The sequence below is a fragment of the Stylophora pistillata genome, chromosome 13 (genome assembly GCF_964205215.1).
Source record: "Stylophora pistillata chromosome 13, jaStyPist1.2, whole genome shotgun sequence".
In the NCBI taxonomy this organism is placed as follows: domain Eukaryota; kingdom Metazoa; phylum Cnidaria; class Anthozoa; order Scleractinia; family Pocilloporidae; genus Stylophora; species Stylophora pistillata.
This window is the reverse complement of record NC_142531.1, coordinates 18,154,086-18,171,614: the sequence shown is the minus strand read 5'-3', so window position 1 is coordinate 18,171,614 and position 17,529 is coordinate 18,154,086. Positions and strand designations below refer to the sequence as shown.

Sequence of the window (17,529 nt, the reverse complement as noted above, 5' to 3'; positions counted from 1 at the left end):
CTTTCTGTCAAAGATTTTATCGTTATTTTAACTGGGGATATATTGTGTACAACTTCTCGCCTTCTGTTTCCACTGTTGCTCGGGTATTTCGTTTCTATGCTTATGTCAGCTGAGGCAGAGAATACTTACCTAACATACGCCTGCCCATTAGCTATGTGTCTCAATGGTTTGATCGGTGGTCTTGGTATGCACCATAAAGGCTACAGATGTGAAGTGTTGGGGATCAAAATAGGCAGCGCCGTGAGGGGACTGGTGTACCACAAGGTAAGCACGATCCTAAACAATATTCTATTCCTTTTAACATAATGAACATTGTACGCAACGTCTGATTGGCTCGGGATTCTTAGCTTTCCTCGTGTTCTCCCAACATCCCGTGTGGGGACTGGTGTACAACAAGGTAAGCACGATCCTAAAGAGTATTCTATCAACTTATCTAATCAACTTATGCTATAGTGAAACCCGGAAAGAGAATATTACTGAACATGATTACTGGTTGCTGCTTCTGCGAGACAACTGTAGAACTCAAGTGATTCTACCCATCAACAAACAAACGACTAACAAACAGTAACTTAGTCTATAATTGATGGGAAAGTATGTTCCAAAATATATAAACCTTTTCTTAAATCATGAAAGTATGTTCATAATTGTAAACTCTGACCACTTTTGAGCTTTCAAAGAGTAACCTTATCATTCTAAAGTTTTCTTCAAAAGTATAACTCTCCATGGTCAGACACAACGCGCCTGACTCAAAAAGGTTCCTCTATGACTATCACAAAAATAATTATCTAAAAAGACGTTTACACGGCAGAAAAATCGGCTACGGACGTGTCAAAAAAGGAGTACGGACCGCATACTTTTAGCCGTTTACACGGATGATGTTTTATCACGGGTCGGACAAAAAGAGGCATAAGGACCAAGTTAGTAAGGTTGCGTTCACACTGCAGTTTTTTGGGAACTGGACCAATTTCTTGCATGGGACTACAGTATTTGGTACAGCTGTGTGCTGTTATCGAACATGTGTAATTCTTGTAAACAAAATGGCGATGCGTGATGCTGAGTTATGGGTACGGACCCGTGTTTTTTCTGGTTTTGGGGCCACAGACGTCTATGGCCACTCCGTACCCAATCCGTACCCATCCCCCAAAACATGTTACGAATTGTTTACATGGGCAAAAATGTGAGGTCCGTACTCATTTTTAACACGTCCGTACCCGATTTGTCTGCCGTATTAAAGGCCGTTTACACTGCAGAAAAATCGGGTACGGACGTGTCAAAAAGGAAGTACGGACCACTTAATTTTAGCCGTTTACACGGATGATGTTTTATCACGGGTCGGACAAAAAGAGGCATAGAGACCAAGTTAGCAAGGTTGCGTTTACACTGCAGTTTTTGGGGGACCGGACCAACTTCTTGTATGGGACTACAGTATTTGGTACAGCTGTGTGCTATTATCGAACATGCGTAATTCTTGTAAACAAAATGGCGACGCGTGATGCAAGAAATTGGTCCGGACCCGTGTTTTTTCTGGTTTTAGGGCCATAGAGGTCTATGACCCAAAACCAGAAAAAACACGGGTCTGTACCCATCCCCCAAAACATGGTACGGATTGTTTACACGGGTAAAAATGTGAGGTCCGTACTCCTTTCTTGACACGTCCGTACCCGATTTTTCTGCCGTGTAAACGGCCTTTAAACGGCCTTTAAGTCAAGAATGTCTTTTTGTGTAGCTCCTTCTTGTTCAAGTAGCTCCCGCCCTTAAGATGAAAAAAGGAGAATGGTACTTTCATACGTCATTGGTAAACGACCGCCCTGTTGAGCGAGATTTAGATTTGCGACTGAGTTGTCGCATCCTGGACTCAATTGGAGGTACTTTAAAAAGATCGGTAAAAGCTCCAACATTCTCGTCTGGAAACGCGGTTATGGTTATCTTTTGAGGAGGAGATTAAAATCTTGTGGGTTTTGAAACACACTTACTCTTTAATATCAAATATTGACTCTCTTTCAGACGCTTCTTCTCAGCAAGCAGACGCTACTGGAATTCACTGAAGGACGCTTATATGACCTGATATCTAATGATGTTAAGAGAATGGAAGAAGAGACAGTCAAGTTTTTTTTCCTGACACCTTTCGGAATCGTTTCGTATGCTGGAACAATATTCCTTATTTACACACTGATTTGTTGGCAGGCTACAACAGGAGTGTTCCTCCTGTGTATTCTCATGCCATACTTTGCCGTCTTGTCCTATGCTAATGCTGGGCTACGCTTGCGCACAGCTACAGTGTCGGATCAGCGAATCTCACTAATGAATCAAGTAGTTTCCGGAATCCGCGCGGTCAAAACGCATGCGTGGGAGGACGAATATCGGCGAAAAACAAAAGACATACGAAGGTGAGGCAAATGATCATGTTTAGTCAAGGGTTGGCTTCAATAACTATGTGGTGGTGTAAGATGCATTGAATATATGCATGAATTTATTTAAACTTATATCCCTCGGTTAGAACGCGCTCTGATGACTAGCTGATTTAAGCGCCGACCAACTGGAAGCTCCGACCCGGGCAACCCCCCGAACATTTGACCTTTTGAACATTGGTTCGCTCAAATTCATGCTCCCCTAAGCTGATAAACGTGCGCTGACTTTAAAAATGACTGATTCGCGTTTTTTAAGAGTTACCGAGGAAGGAAGGAATTTTTTGCTGTTATATTCTAGTGGAGACAGACTCCTTAACTTTATTTAAGCGGTCAAAACAATTGTATCGAAAAACACGCAAAGTTTTCTTTATTTACAGAATGGCTTTAATAACAGGGTGAATTTGCAACAGAATTCGAGAACACCTAAGCAATTATACTGAAACAATCATTCACCTCATTAATATTTTGTAGTAGAGAGAAGACTGGGAACGAGTAGGGTCGAGAGAATGCCCTCATAACTTGCGATGATCTTTTTTCTTCAGAAATGAAATCAGCGTCATTTCGAAGAGGACAACCATTCAGTCAAGTATCGATGCCTTGTTATACAGTGCAACGCCATTAGCTACTCTGGTGTCAGTAATTACTATGGTGCTCACAGGCCAGACCCTCACACCTGCTAATGTTTTTATGCTGCTGTCGTTTATGGGTTTCATAAAACTTGCTGGCATGTCGAATATGATAGACGGTTTCATGGTAACATATGACGCATACGTTTCACTTGAAAGAATCGAAGAATTTCTTCTTTTAGAAAACTTATCGGAAGCCTCGGAGGGTGATAAAAATAAGAAACACCAACAAAAGGTGGAGAGTACCTCTACTAAACAAAGTAGCGGCAACTCGAAAAAAGAAGCCGAAAATATGAAAAACATTTCACTCTCTTGTGAAGCAACAGAATTAGGACCAACCAATCTATGTGTGTCAAAGTTAACCTGCGCAAAGAACCAGCGTGGAGATGAATTCATTCTTCAGGATATCAACTTTGTTGCACCTTCAAAGAGTTTAACAATTATCACCGGCCCAGTTGGAAGTGGTAAATCTACTCTGCTCTCAACGATCGCTGGTGAAATTTCCAACAGTAGTGGGACGATTTTTCATCGAGGCAATGTCATTTACTTGCCTCAGACTGCTTGGGTGTTTTCAGGGACGATTAAAGAAAACATCCTGTTTGGCCAGACCTACGAGGAGTCCAAGTACGAAAGAATAATCGACGTCTGCGCTCTGAAAGAAGACTTTGAGCGATTACCTCATGGTGACCAAACAGTTGTTGGAGAACGCGGCGAGGTTCTGAGTGGAGGACAACAGGCAAGAGTAAGTTTAGCTCGTGCAGTTTATGCAGAAGGAGAGTTTTATCTATTAGATGATCCACTAAATGCTGTCGATTTTAAAGTCGGCCAACACATCTTTAACAAGTGCATCAAAGATCTACTGGCTGATAAAATCGTTTTGTTAACCTCTCATCAGCAACAGCACATGGAAAATGCTGATGAAGTGATTGTGTTGTACAAAGGGCGTGTCCTGGACAATGGACGCTATATTGAGCTGCGCGAGAAAGGTGTAATCAGTTCAACTATTGACCCGCTTTATAAAGCAGCTCTGAAAGACAAAACAGAATCATTAGAGATGTTTGCCTGGGAGGATACTGAGACACACGATGCTGAAAAATGCCAGAAAACACATCCTCTGCCTAATGAAGCGAAGAGTTTGGAGATAGCAAAGGAGGATCTTACAATCGGAGTTGTGACATGCAAGCTTTATTGGGACTACTTCAGAAGTGGAGCACATCCTTTGATGATAACTGGAATGGTTGGTTTAAGTCTCATTACTCAAGGTAAACTTATTCTTATACTGAGTTACTAGCTTTGGCAAAGTATTCCATTACAACTGTCGTTTTAACCAACGTTATATGTTAAAAATAATAAATGGAAATGAACTTGCAATAAAACCTTGCTTGACACCTATAAAAAAGGGGGCTTTTTGAGGTTTTGTGAAGTGCAAGAACGAGTGTGAGGCGCGAACGAGGATAACGCGAAGGGCGAGACACGCGCGATTGGAGAAGCACCTCGTCTCGTTTGCGTCGTGCAGGCTTGTAATAAAAACACAAGAAAAGGCTGCCTGTTTTGTGAGCTACCTTACCAGCATTAGCTTCCCAGGGCAGTTTTCTTCTAATGTTTGCCATGATTAACCAATTCATCTACCCTCACATACTGCAGTGAGTACAGATACATTCTCAACCTGCAAACTATTAGTAGTATTTAATCCAGGCAGCTAATGTCTATGCCAAATAAATCTTACGGTGTTCAACTGAATGATCACATAGAAATACATTTCAATTACCGCATCTTGATGATGTCTTTTTCAGCCGTCATAGTTGCACCGGACTTTTGGCTCTCCTTTCTCGCAAGGTTAACCCCAGAGGATCAGAGGAACAAAACTTTTCTTTCTGTCTTCGCCTGTCTGGTTGGTGCGTGTTTTATATTTACTATCATTCGGGCTTATGGATTCCTCTTACTTTGTCTAAAAAGCGCCAAGCGTCTCCACAATAAAATGGTTGTGGCCATTTTACAAGCACCTGTTCTGTTCTTTGATTCAAATCCTGTGGGAAGAATCCTAAATCGCTTCTCGAATGATATTGGCTGCGTGGATGAGTTGTTACCCAAAACATTCCTGGCAGCAATGCAGATGCTCTTGCTGATATTTTTCCAAATTCTGGTTACAGTTGCCACAAATGTTTGGCTCGTTTTTGTTGTTTTTCCAATTTCCGTGCTGGTCGTTTTTTTATCCAATCATTACTTGAAAACGGCCAGACAACTGAAGAGGTTAGAGTCGATATCCCGCAGCCCAGTGTTCGCTCACTTTTCGGAGACTCTGGTTGGACTGGACACGATTCGTACAAGAGGAAGACAGACAGATTTTTTGCAGACACTGTACAGGTACGTTAGAGACATTGACTCAGGATGTGCTGCAAGAGCTGATTAATCCACAGAGCACGAATGAGTTTTTAATCTCAGTATTTCCACCTTAAATCACCAAATTGTTTTCTTTCTGACGTGTGCGAAGACACTGGTCAATAAGTGAACCTTTTAGCCCGGAAGCTAGGACTGGAAAATTGAGGTTTCGCGCAACCCACGAGTTAGAAAAGGCTTAATAGCAGGTTTTGATAGAGGAAGACCCTCTGATTAACGCTAGGTAGTTTTTAAAGTCAAATTGTGTATAGGTTTTGCGTTAAGAGGGTGTTTTCGTGGACAAACCACTGTTCAGCATGAAAACGAGGCTGACTTATAACACGGGATTCTCGGGCCTTTTGACCATGATTTTAAGACTAAACTTCTCATGTGAAGTCAGTTTCATAACAGGAACTTTGCTTACTCTTTAAATCCGTGAAACATGTACCCTGACTGGTCATGTGACTCTGAATATGCGAAAACACTCCTAGGTAAGTACTAATCACTATAGTTTACTTTCATTTACAAATGCTAGCCTATCATCTCAAGGGAAGAACGAACATTTTGTGTTAGAAAAGATAAATTTGCACTAAATTCTTATGTAAAAACTAGAATTGCTCTTTTAAAGTAAAGTTTAAATGGATTTTAAATAGTTATCCTCTCAGCATGAAAACGAGGCTAGATAGTGGGTAGCCCTTGTTCGCTCTCTTTTTCGGATTTCCTTAAAAGAGTTGCTATATGAACTAATATTAAAGCGACATACCTATCAGCATAGGTATTTTTAATTTACTTGGAGCTATTTTGACTCTCGAGCAGTCTATCAACGCGGATTCGAAGTCCAAGGGGGGGCATAGTAGGAATCTCCCAAAGCCCAGCTGCCCTCAAAAGGTGGTTCCTTACTGCTCATGAACGTGCTTCAGTCACAACCTCCCTAGGAGAGATGTGCGGTGATATCAAAGGCAATCAGGCTATTCATAAGGAGGCTGCTCCACAAAGAGTAAAGCGAAACGAAGAGGATGTAAGGAGGCTGACAAGTTTTTCATCAGGTCTGATGACCAACCCCTTCAATGTAGAAGAAGTACAGTCCCTTGTAAATATTGCTACGGGCTTTGTTTTACCACAGAAGATTGCAGAATCTCTTGCTTGCCGAAGAAAAGGTGAAGAACAGATGACGGAGTTTATAGAGGAGCGATTGAATACCAATGATGCTAGGTTTTGGGAACCTATTCTCAAGCTAAAGGTAAAGACCTTTAGTTCTCTGGCGAAGAAGGTGAAAGTGAAGGCCTCAGAAGATAAGATCACCACAATCAGTGCCGACAGGGACCTCTTTGGAAGGCTCCTAACTGTTGCCATTGCGCGTCAAATAAATCTAATAGAAGCTATGACCTATGAGTTGTCATCCATACCATGTGCAGTCGCCCATCAAGATGGGACTCATAGAAAGAACGCCAAGTGCTAATTAGCTAACATCATAGAGAAGCTTGTCAAAGTCGTCCGTCGACTTCTAGCAGCTCCTGAGAACACGGTATACATTATAGATAGAATGGCTGTTGCCGAGATGACAAAGTCGGGTGGGGCACCTTCGTTGGCGAACTGGCTACAAAGGATTACAGCATCTCTTCTTCACTCCTGTCCACCCGCAAGTGTGACTGCGTTTACCTCGTTTTTGACCGTACTTTGAGATGTCAATCAAAGCTGATGAGCGATCAAGGGGGGTACATCAGGTGCACTGGAAGTAATTGTTGGTGGACCTTCGACGCCAGTTCCCAAGCAATGGGCCAAGTACATTAACAACCCCAAGAATAAGGAGAACCTGTGTGACTTCATCTCAAAGTTTATGTGCATTCTTGACAAGGGGAGGCTCCCGGAGAATACCAAACTGATCGTCGCAGGAGGATTCAAGAATGGAAGGCGATGTGTGGCTATCACTAGAGATTCCCATGGTGATGTTGCAGATCTTGCATCCAATCACGAAGAAGCAGATACCCGGATGTTGTTTCAAGCTAAGTACGCTGTGAGCTCGGAAACAAGAATTATCATCCAATCACATGACACACACGCTCTTGTTTTGAGTGTGTTGATAGCGTGGTGCTCTCGTTAAAGTATTCCTTTAGTTGGGAAATGTCAAAGTGTTAAGTAACAAGCTAGATATGCTAATTTTTTACACATTGCAAATGCACATGCACTAAGCTATGTATGCTAATTTGTTGTGATTTACATGTGAACGTGCAACAAGTGCAACCCACTTTACGAGCATTACACGTCACCGAAAGAGCTGAGGTTCCGCACCGTTGTTGAAGATTAAATGGCTTTTGTACCAGTTCATGATGTTTGCCAGAAGCTTGGAGACAGGGTTCTTGCTGCTTTACCTGCTGTAGTACACAGCGGTTAAAATGAAATCGGTTTTATTCACGTACCTAAGAGAACTAACTAAATGCTTAAACACATGCTGTATATATGCAGGTCTCGAGGGTATTACATCACACATCACGCATCACATTATATCGCGCATATTACATGCTCGTTGGCATCCTATACACTACACCTGCCTTTCATACTCTCATTGGATGTGACATCAACAGTCCAATCTCAGGGATTGGTAAGACAAAAGCATGGAAAGCAATGATTCGAAGCCAAGTGCACCAGGGAAGTCTTGGTCTTCTGGGACAAGAAGAGCAAGAAGACGAAGAGACACTGAGAAAATAGGAAGCATTTATTTGTAACATCTATCCAGCCTCAAAGAAGAGACCACAGACAACTATCAGACATATATCTGGAGAGTTCTCTTGATGGCCTGGGAGAAATCCCTTCCCCAGTGGGACATGGATGGATAATAGAAGATGGGGAGCTAAAAAACCACACCTTATGACAAAGGATACCGTATCCAGCAGTTTACTAGAGCTGACAACTTGCACTTGCAAGATGTCTGAGTGTCGAAACAAGTGTTCCTGCAGCAATGTTGGTCCTTCCTGCACCGAGGCCTGTATTTGTATGGCAGAGGAAACATGTTCCAATCCACACGGGATACAATGGGAGGAATATGATTTCAGTGATTCTGATTGTGATGATTGAACAATGAAACTAAGTTTAAGTTCGGTAGATTTCCACTGTTCCATAACTTACAAAGCAGCAGCTTTCAAAAGAGACCACTTGCTCCATGAAGTATTAGTTATAAGTTAAGTGTAAGAGTTATCGTGATGTATCCCATAATACTAGTATGGGTAATATCTCAATTTGTTTTTAGAGAAAAATTCTCCTTTTCCGATTTTCTGATAAAAAGAATGAAATGAACGATTATAGACCTATCCAAAACAATAAGGATAACCCTCAGATGATTTATCACACAATTTGATAATTCTTAACGATTACCTTGTGTAAAAAGAAAACGAAAAGGGTTTACCCATTATTTAGCCTCGTTTTCATGCTGAGAGGATAACTTTTTAAAATTCATTTAAACTTTACTTTAAAAGAGCAATTCTAGTTTTTACATAAGAATTTAGTGCAAATTTGTCTTTTCTAACACAAAAACGTTCGTTCCTCCCATGAGATGATAGGCTAATGTTTATATATGAAAGTAAACTATAGTAATAAGTACTTACCTAAGAGTGTTTTTGCATATTCAGAGTCACATGACCAGTCAGGGTACATGTTTCACGGATTTAAAGAGTAAGCAAAGTTCCTGTTGTGAAACTGACTTCACGTAAGAAGTCTAGTCTTAAAATCGTGGTCAAAAGGCCTGGGAATCTCGTTTATAAGTCAGCCTCGTTTTCATGCTGAACAGTGGTTTGTCCACGAAAACACCCTCTTAACGCAAAACCTTTACCACAATTGGACTTTACGAACTACCTGGCATTAATCAGCAAGTCTTCCTCTATCAAAACCTACTATCAAACCTTTTCTAATTCGTGGGTTGTGCGAAACCTCAATTTTCCAGTCCTGGCTTCCGGACTATTTCGGGAGTTTCCTGGAGAGGAGTGTTGGTGGAAGGGGAGGGGGGGAGTGGAACTCTTTACAAGGCTCTATTCTATTATCAGGCGAAAGGGCCGTATTTTACCCAAGATATTCTCTTTAGAACGTTTTTAGACTAATCTCGAACAACAAAACCAAAGTAATCCCAACAAGCCAATCAGAACAAAAAGAAAAGGTCGCAACTTGTTAACGAGAACTAAAAGTAACAACAAGGTATCGGAATTGAGTGCAGGAAAACGGGAAGGACCAATAGGGCGGTTGGTTGCTTTTGCATCAGATCAATTTTGTTGAAAGGTGCGCTCGAGCTTTTTGGGCTAGTCACAGAACAAAGTAATACAATGCTAACGTAATGCATTTTTTTTGACAGTCATCTGAAAGTGTTTCCTTTATAAAAGCTAACTGTGATTAACTCTCGTCCCCTCAGATATCAAGATGTTCATAATCAGGCATACCTTATGGTGATGGCCAGCGGTAGATGGCTCGGTACACGTTTGGATTGTCTCGCTTCCCTGTTAGTCGGTGCAGTTGCTCTGGCTGCAGTCTTGGTATCTCAAGATGCCGGTAAGCTCAAGATTCTTAGGAACGTTTTCGAGTCTTCGTACTTATCACGAATCTGTATAGTCGTGTATTAACACAGCGTGCACTACAAAACTATTGAGTAAGTGACACTATACGCGCACTCTCATTGGTCGTTAGGTGTGTACGGGCAAGAGGTTGGACACTCCAGATTCGCAATAGTTCTTGGGAAATATTTTATAAATGCAAAGCGATAGAGGACTTTTTCTGCGTCTAAATAGTCTTATGTAAACAGAAGAGTGGCTGGGAGAGTAGTGTAACCGAAAGTTACGCAAACCCATCTGGCATCCAAAACCTAACCGTGGGTACTTTTTAAACACGAAAGAAACGTGAGGGTCACTCGGGCAGCTTTGGAGCTCACCAAACGTTCACGTGTCTTCTATGGTTGAGAAGTGAAATTTGGGGTTTTAACCTTAGGAAGACTAAAACAAAGAGCTGGCATATAATAATAATATAAAAAGTTTCTATATTTCCCATTAACTGATTGCCTTGACAAGACAAAGTGACCAACACCTTTTAAAGTTTCTCTCGAAGGTTCAAGCCAGCAGGAGACTGGTCTAGATTTTATGGAATAAAGTTCCAATTTTTTTTTTTTTTTTTTCAGGTTATGCTGGTCTCGCTCTTGTTTACGTCATCCAAACTCTGAACAGGACTCAATACGCAGTTAGAAAAACCTCTGAAGTAGAAACCTACATGACGTCAGTTGAGCGAGTTATGACCTACACCAAACTCGAACGGGAGCCTGGATACGAGGAGGAGCGACAACCTCAAAAAGATTGGCCTCGTAGAGGAAGTATTGTATTCAGAGATGTATCTCTGACTTACTATCCGGGAGGACCTCAAGTGCTGAAGAAAATGAATCTTAGCATTAAAGGGGGAGAAAAGATCGGAATTGCTGGCCGCACGGGAGCTGGCAAGTCATCTTTCGTAGCAGCTCTTATGCGCATGCCTGATGCTGATGGAGAGATAATCATCGACGATGTTCCAATTAAAGAGATAGGCCTCCAACAAGCCCGACGAGGTATCTCGGTTCTTGGCCAAAGTCCCGTTCTTTTTAGTGGATCATTAAGAAAAAATCTCGACATTTTAGACAAGTTTCAAGACGCCGAATTATGGCAGGCTTTGGAGGATGTGCAACTGAAAGATTTTGTTGAGAGACTTGAGGCCAAGCTCGATCACGAACTCCTGGAACATGGCGCTAATGTCAGTGTCGGAGAGCGGCAGTTAATATGCTTGGCTCGTGTGCTGCTACAGCGAAGTAAAATCGTCGTCTTGGACGAGCCAACTGCGCATGTAGACCCAGACACTGAGCAGACGATATGGAATGTAGTGCGGGACAAACTGAAGGAGTCCACTGTCATCACTATAGCTCACCGTTTGAACACGATAAGAGACTGCCAGAGGATTTTGGTGTTAAAAGATGGAAAAGTTGAAGGATTTGACAAATTTGATTCAATAATGAACAATAAGTGAGGTGCTCTCTAAGGCGAAAGACCTCGATTGTCAAGTTAGATCTGATCCTGTAGAGGTAAAGAAAAAGTCTTTAAATCTCTTGCAGGGCTCCTATTCAGCACTTCGTTTAAAAGAATGAGATCTGCCGCTTATTGTTCGGTTTTGGCTCCTATATTTTTTAGTGTTAATGAATTAGGGTTTAAATAATAGGAACCATCACTAGGTGTAATGTTACGTAAGATGCATGACATGAGAGGTCCCAGAGCGTAAACCCAAAGAGCTAAGTTACATGCATGTTTAGGTTCTGGGTATATTGTGTAACTTTAGTTTAGTTAGTGATTATTGAAGTTCGGTCGGCCGTTTTAACGAAGGATTGGCGTCACTTTTCGGCATTAAGACACAACACTATACACTCCTAAGCATCATGTTTCTAGGTGTCACGCGACGTCCATTTTTCCGCGGGTCTCTTCAGTAATTGATCACAGATAAAGTCATTATGTGGTGAGAACAAAAAATGCGGCACGCTAAAATCACTTCTTTCTCACCACACTCTGACGTCCTCTGTGATCTATTATTGAGTTGACCCACTGTGACGTAGAATACATTTGTTTACGTTGGGACGATAGGTTTTTCGGCCACAACTGAACGCTCGCAGGATAGGTAACAACAACGGGGGAAAACTAGGTCGGTAGAGACAAATTGGCAGCGGAAACGGAAACTCGTCACGTTTTCCTAGTACACGGAGATCTACTTCAAGGGAGCTTGTACGTCTCTGAGGATAACAGCGTTTGGTTCCAAAATAGTTTATTTTTAGGTCATCCCAACAAGCAACATGACCTTTAGCATACACAACTTCGCAATCGAATGTTTAATCGCAGGATGTAATCGCGGGATGTAACTCGAAAAAGACTTGCAACGTACTTGCTCAAGTACGAACCGGTGTGAGGTTCTATTGTGACACAAATTACAATATTTGTATAAGGACATAAAAGGTTGGAAAAAAAAAGCCTCTTTGAAGTTTGGCGATTCCCACTTAAATACTTCATCTGTTTCTACGGCTGAAAGAATGTCAAAATCAAGAAAGCGGATACAGTAGATTCTGGGCCAACCAAACTAAAGCGCGTGCCCTGATTGGTCAATTCAGTGTCCACCATTTGCCTATGGGTGTACGCTGCTGACGTGAGGAAATGCAAAAACTAGGTTTCCGCGCGCTTGTTTTTTTTTTTTTTTTTTTTTTTCTGGCACGCAAGATTTGTTAAATAGAAGAAAATTCTTTTGCTACAATGTATCAACGTTATGTTATGAAACAAATGGTAAACGCCACAGTGTACCACAGCGTACACTACTGAGTTATGGATGCACTTGGGAGGTTTGCTAAGCACTCAAGAAGCTAGAGTCACTCTCGGCTATCTCCTCGCGTGACTCTTACACTTCTTTCGTGCATAGCAACCTCCCGCGTGTATCCATAACTCAATAGTGTACGCTATGGTACGCTGTGGTGTTTCCCATTTGTTAAATGAAAATCCACAACTCTGATATCACAAATATACCTATCTTTATTATTTTAGAGTTGCCTAGGAAATAAAAGTGAGAAGTAATTAGAAATTTTTGTTTATCTACGCGATGTTGGTGTTAAGTTCGGTAAAAGGAAAAAATATCTTTTGAAAGGAAAGTAAAATGTACTAAGAAGGCAAGCAACAAAGCAAAATATATTAGTTGAGTATTTCAAAACTACTGTGGCTTTTTCTAAATTTTTTCAATTACTAAAAGGAACGAACTTGAGTGAACTCGAATAGATCAGAAACGTTTTAAAAAGTTTGTGACTAAATATATCCCAAAACAAACCCTCGGAAAACTTACTAAATTTCCCCGTGACAATATAATAAAGAAATGCACGTTTTTCATGTTGACGTCCGTTATCCGTCTGTCCCCCAGCTGATCATAAGAAAAAAAAAAACAATGCATGGAGATACCCCGTGAAAGACTCGTGTACGCCATTTACCACGCCAAAGTACCTTGTTTTTAAGAGGCTGTCCGTGTAAGAACCGACCACTCGAATTTCGGCCCATCACAGAATTCCCTCAAATTTTTACTGTGAGATATAGGTGGTTTGCACGTTACGTCATTGCGCCATTTTGGTGGACGTGAACAATAGATATCTCAGCTTCTTTTGTTCGTCCACCAGCATTTGTTCCTTTCACCATTGTTACCTTTGTCTCTAGAGATTGGTTGCAAACCACCTATTTGATCTGTTGTATCGCAAAAATTGCATTTATTTGGTTCGTAATGCTATTTTATCAAATTTTTGGCAACGAGATGTGAGGACAGTCAAAAACAAAGAAAATTGTTTATTTCAGCGTTCATTTGCAGCGTTTCGCTGGAGGCTCTAAAAACTTACTAATAGACATTTATTCAAAAAGCATGAATCGGGCATAGGTATTGTTTTACAACTCTTCTGTCGATTAATAGCAAAATATGTAAATTTTGACCAAACAATTAAGAATTACGTTATTTTGAAAATACAACACAAACCGCACTTTCCAAGTTTGAGCGAGTGTGCTGTTGTTCCAAGAAGCTTTTCTCAAAAGCATAACGGGATCTGGAGTCCTCACCACTGTCTGTGTTTAGTATTAGGGCTGGTGTACCGAAAACAACAACAACATTTTTTGCAACTAGTCTTTTATAGCTACAGGAGCTCGATGAACTTTACTAATTTTCAGCGATCAAAGAGCATGACTTAATTTATGCATATTTTTGGTTACTCCATTCCTCGCTAAAAATCAATATTAGGGACTTTAAGCAGTCAGGACGGCAACGCCACGGAAGACGTCGATTAAAAAATGAGTTTTTTCATTTAGTTAGAATTTCGAAAATGGCTGCATGTGTTTACCGTCTCAAAGGGCCCCAGACCTCAAACTCAACATAACGCATAAAAGTAGTGTTGATTTCCAAATGTAAATTAAAATAATTTGCCGCCGCGGTTTCGCTTCGCAGACGACGCAAATTTTGGTGATTTCACGTTGTTGTTTTGCAAAGGACGGCTAAGAAATGTACAAAGTTTTAAAACGCACGTGCTGGGCTATTGTTCTGCTGATTAGATCTATTGTTTTTCCATGTTCTCGTTGCCGTACCCGTCGTGGTTTGCTTAAAGTCCCTAATATTTCAGGCAGTGCCTATTTTCAAAATTAGCACGGTTGTTTTGTTCAAGTGCTACTGAGACCAAATTTAGCGTTTGCCTGATTTTTCACTTTTTAGAATCCTTACCGGATACTTACCACTCTCACGAAATTTGGAATGAAAATTCGAAGTGGAAGTCTGTTTTTTTTTTTAGACTTGTTTTCGTCGACGCAACGTCCGCCATTACTCAAACTGCGAAATGGCCGCGCGTTAGCCTGTGACGTCATATTATCCCCTTGACTTTTACGCAGGCTCTTAACCAAGAAATGGATAGAGATTGTTGTACTTGAATAGTTCTAGGAGAATCTATATCGTCGTTTTTAGGGCCGGGGTAGCATTAAATTATAATGAAGTTTTGCATACCAAGCAGATCAAGCATATCAAGCAGATGCATACGAAATTTCATAAATGCTTCCCTGTAAAAACAAATGTCATCATGTGTGATCAGACTCCTTTTTTTGTTTTCTCAATTCATTATCTTGATACATTCTGTAATTGATAACCATATCAACAGAAGATATTAAAAAAAGGGGCCAATGAGCTTAAAAAGTAGTACACCAGGTTGGATTTACACCTGATGCTTGACAAGGGGCCAGAGTAGCAAGCCATACAAAAGCTTTAATGATATCAATGAGTGTTCCAATGTACCCTGTGTAAACAGTGGTACTTGTACTGACTGAGTGAACAGTCATGTTTGTACTTGTCAGCGTGGATTCGATGGACTCCGTTGTGAAACAAGAAGCAAAAGAAGACTGTGATTTGTTGATAATGGTGATCTTGACAGTATTCCTTCTGAAGTTTTTCTCACTACACCCATCCATTACTGGTAACCCCATAATGTAGTGGATAAACAAGTGTTCAAATAAAAAAACAAATGAATGACTCAATAGTAATATTAGAATTGTCCTGCCCCACCAAATATTTAGAAACGTGATTACCTTAAAGTAAAATTAATTTAACCGCGTTGTTAAGATTTATGTCCTCTCATCTAAATTTTTGGAGGCACCTTCAAATACAAATAATTTGTAGAAGGCAGACCACCTGGCATATCTGAGGTTAGAGAAGGTGGTGAACTGCAGATTTGCAGCAGGCCATGTAACCACACTGTTTAATTACTTATTACTGTGAAACTAAGAAAGCTACAAACACTTTGATTTGATTCTCACAGGACAGTTGTGTATAGTTGAACACAAAATTCAGGAGTGAGCAAACTCCCTACTGCTGCTGTTTAGTTGTCTTGAATTGCAAGGACATTACATAAGTACATGTATTTCTGGAGTTCACAGTTTCTGGGTGTCACAGTAAAAGTGTGGAAAAAATAATTTTGTTCCCTGAGAATAACAAAAAGTAGTCCTTTGTAAAAGTTTTTCAGCATTCTGATTTTTTCCAAAGATAAAAAGCTGCACAAACACGAGTCCATAGTAGTAAGTTTTACTTATCTTTACCTATCCCTAAGTTTTACTTACTACTATAAGAGTTAGTAGAGGGGACTGCCAGTCCCCTCTACTAACTAACTAACTCAGAGTTAGTACTGGGGACTGGCCATTTCCCACTACTAACTAACTAACTCTGGTAAAACACAATTCATAGAAATAAACAGGCTATTGATTTTCTTCGAAACCATGGTATACCACAGTTTAGCTAGGAAAAGTGTTGCATAACGGCCTAAAGGCATTGCACGACAAAGGAAAAATATTTGAACTTCCAGCGAAATAAGAACAAGGGTAAACTGGCTGGAAGAGTACTGCTCGAAGACAACTTAAAACAATAAATATAGCCTTTCAAGAGATATTTTCATCTTGCTACAAAAAGCTTAACTAAGAACATATGTGCTAAAATTTGTATTATGAACTTCTTCGTCGCCAGTAAGCCACTTTTGAAGCTCTAGCTCCCTCATTTCTTCACTTAGTTAGTTAAGCCCCCTGGCTCCAGGTTGGAGCATGGGCCATCGACAAACTGCCGCCACTGACGCCTCTTTTCTGCCAGCTGTTGCAGCTCCTTCCAGTTCTTCCCGAGGACCTTCATCTCTTTTTCCGTATCCCTCCTCCAGGTATTCTTGGGGCGGCCCCTCTTTCGTTTTCCCTGTGGATTCCAAAGCAGGGCTTGCCTCGTAATGTTGTTTGAAGGTCTTCTCAGCGTGTGGCCTACCCACATCCATTTTTTCTTCCTCACTTGCTTGACCATCGGTATTTGACCTGTCCACTCCCAGAGCTCCTCGTTTGTGATCTTGTCTGACCAATGTATCTTCAGGATTCGATGCCAACAATGATTGACGTATGATTGTAACTTTCTTGCCGTTTTGACTGTCATCCTCCATGTCTCTGCCCCGTATAACAGCACAGCTTTTACATTAGAGTTGAAGATTTTCAGCTTAGTTGTTGTAGATATGCTGCCAGAGCTCCAGATCTTCTTAAGGGAGTGGAAGGCTCCTCTTGCTTTATTAATCCTGTTTGCAACGTCTGCGTCAGTTCCCCCACATGTGTCTACTACGCTCCCAAGGTCTTCTTCACTAGCCACGTTTAAATGTTTTCCTAAAAAGCGACAGCCTCTTCCTCGGTTGCACGTGGCTCTACTTCTTCGTCGCACGGAGCGTGATATATCCAATATTTCTCCTAGACACTACAACAATCATTCATAGACCCCTCATTGGAAGAAACAGAACCATTACTGTCGTTTAAAACAAACAGCAGCGACGATTTTCGAGCAAGATAGCCACTGAATTTGCTATTTACTTCGACAGAGCTTCGATGAAAGAAATAATATATAGATTTAGCCAAGCCTAAAAGCGGAGCTCCCAAGTTCGTAATATTAATGATAACATAAAAGATGTGCATTTGCCAAGACTCGCCTGAGACACCTCTCCCTTCGTTTTGATAGTCTCCCCTACCCTACCCGGCAATCTGAAGGCACGTACGTACGTACGTACGCTCGGTCAGTCACGTGAC

General features: G+C 41.1%; 1 protein-coding gene across 1 annotated transcript in view; it reads left to right on the top strand.

The window, feature by feature from the left end:
- LOC111333522 (ATP-binding cassette sub-family C member 4) overlaps positions 1 to 13,026 on the top strand; it is a 23,378-nt gene extending 10,352 nt beyond the window's left edge. Inside the window, exons 4-9 of the mRNA XM_088742657.1 lie at positions 1 to 264; positions 2,005 to 2,387; positions 2,951 to 4,296; positions 4,828 to 5,398; positions 9,804 to 9,940; positions 10,560 to 13,026. The exon at positions 1 to 264 is cut by the window's left edge and continues 277 nt beyond it. Coding sequence (XP_088598783.1) covers positions 1 to 264; positions 2,005 to 2,387; positions 2,951 to 4,296; positions 4,828 to 5,398; positions 9,804 to 9,940; positions 10,560 to 11,428 — 3,570 coding nt within the window. The 3' untranslated portion in view covers positions 11,429 to 13,026. The remainder of the gene's footprint in view (positions 265 to 2,004; positions 2,388 to 2,950; positions 4,297 to 4,827; positions 5,399 to 9,803; positions 9,941 to 10,559) is intronic.
- The last annotated feature ends 4,503 nt before the right edge of the window (positions 13,027 to 17,529 follow it).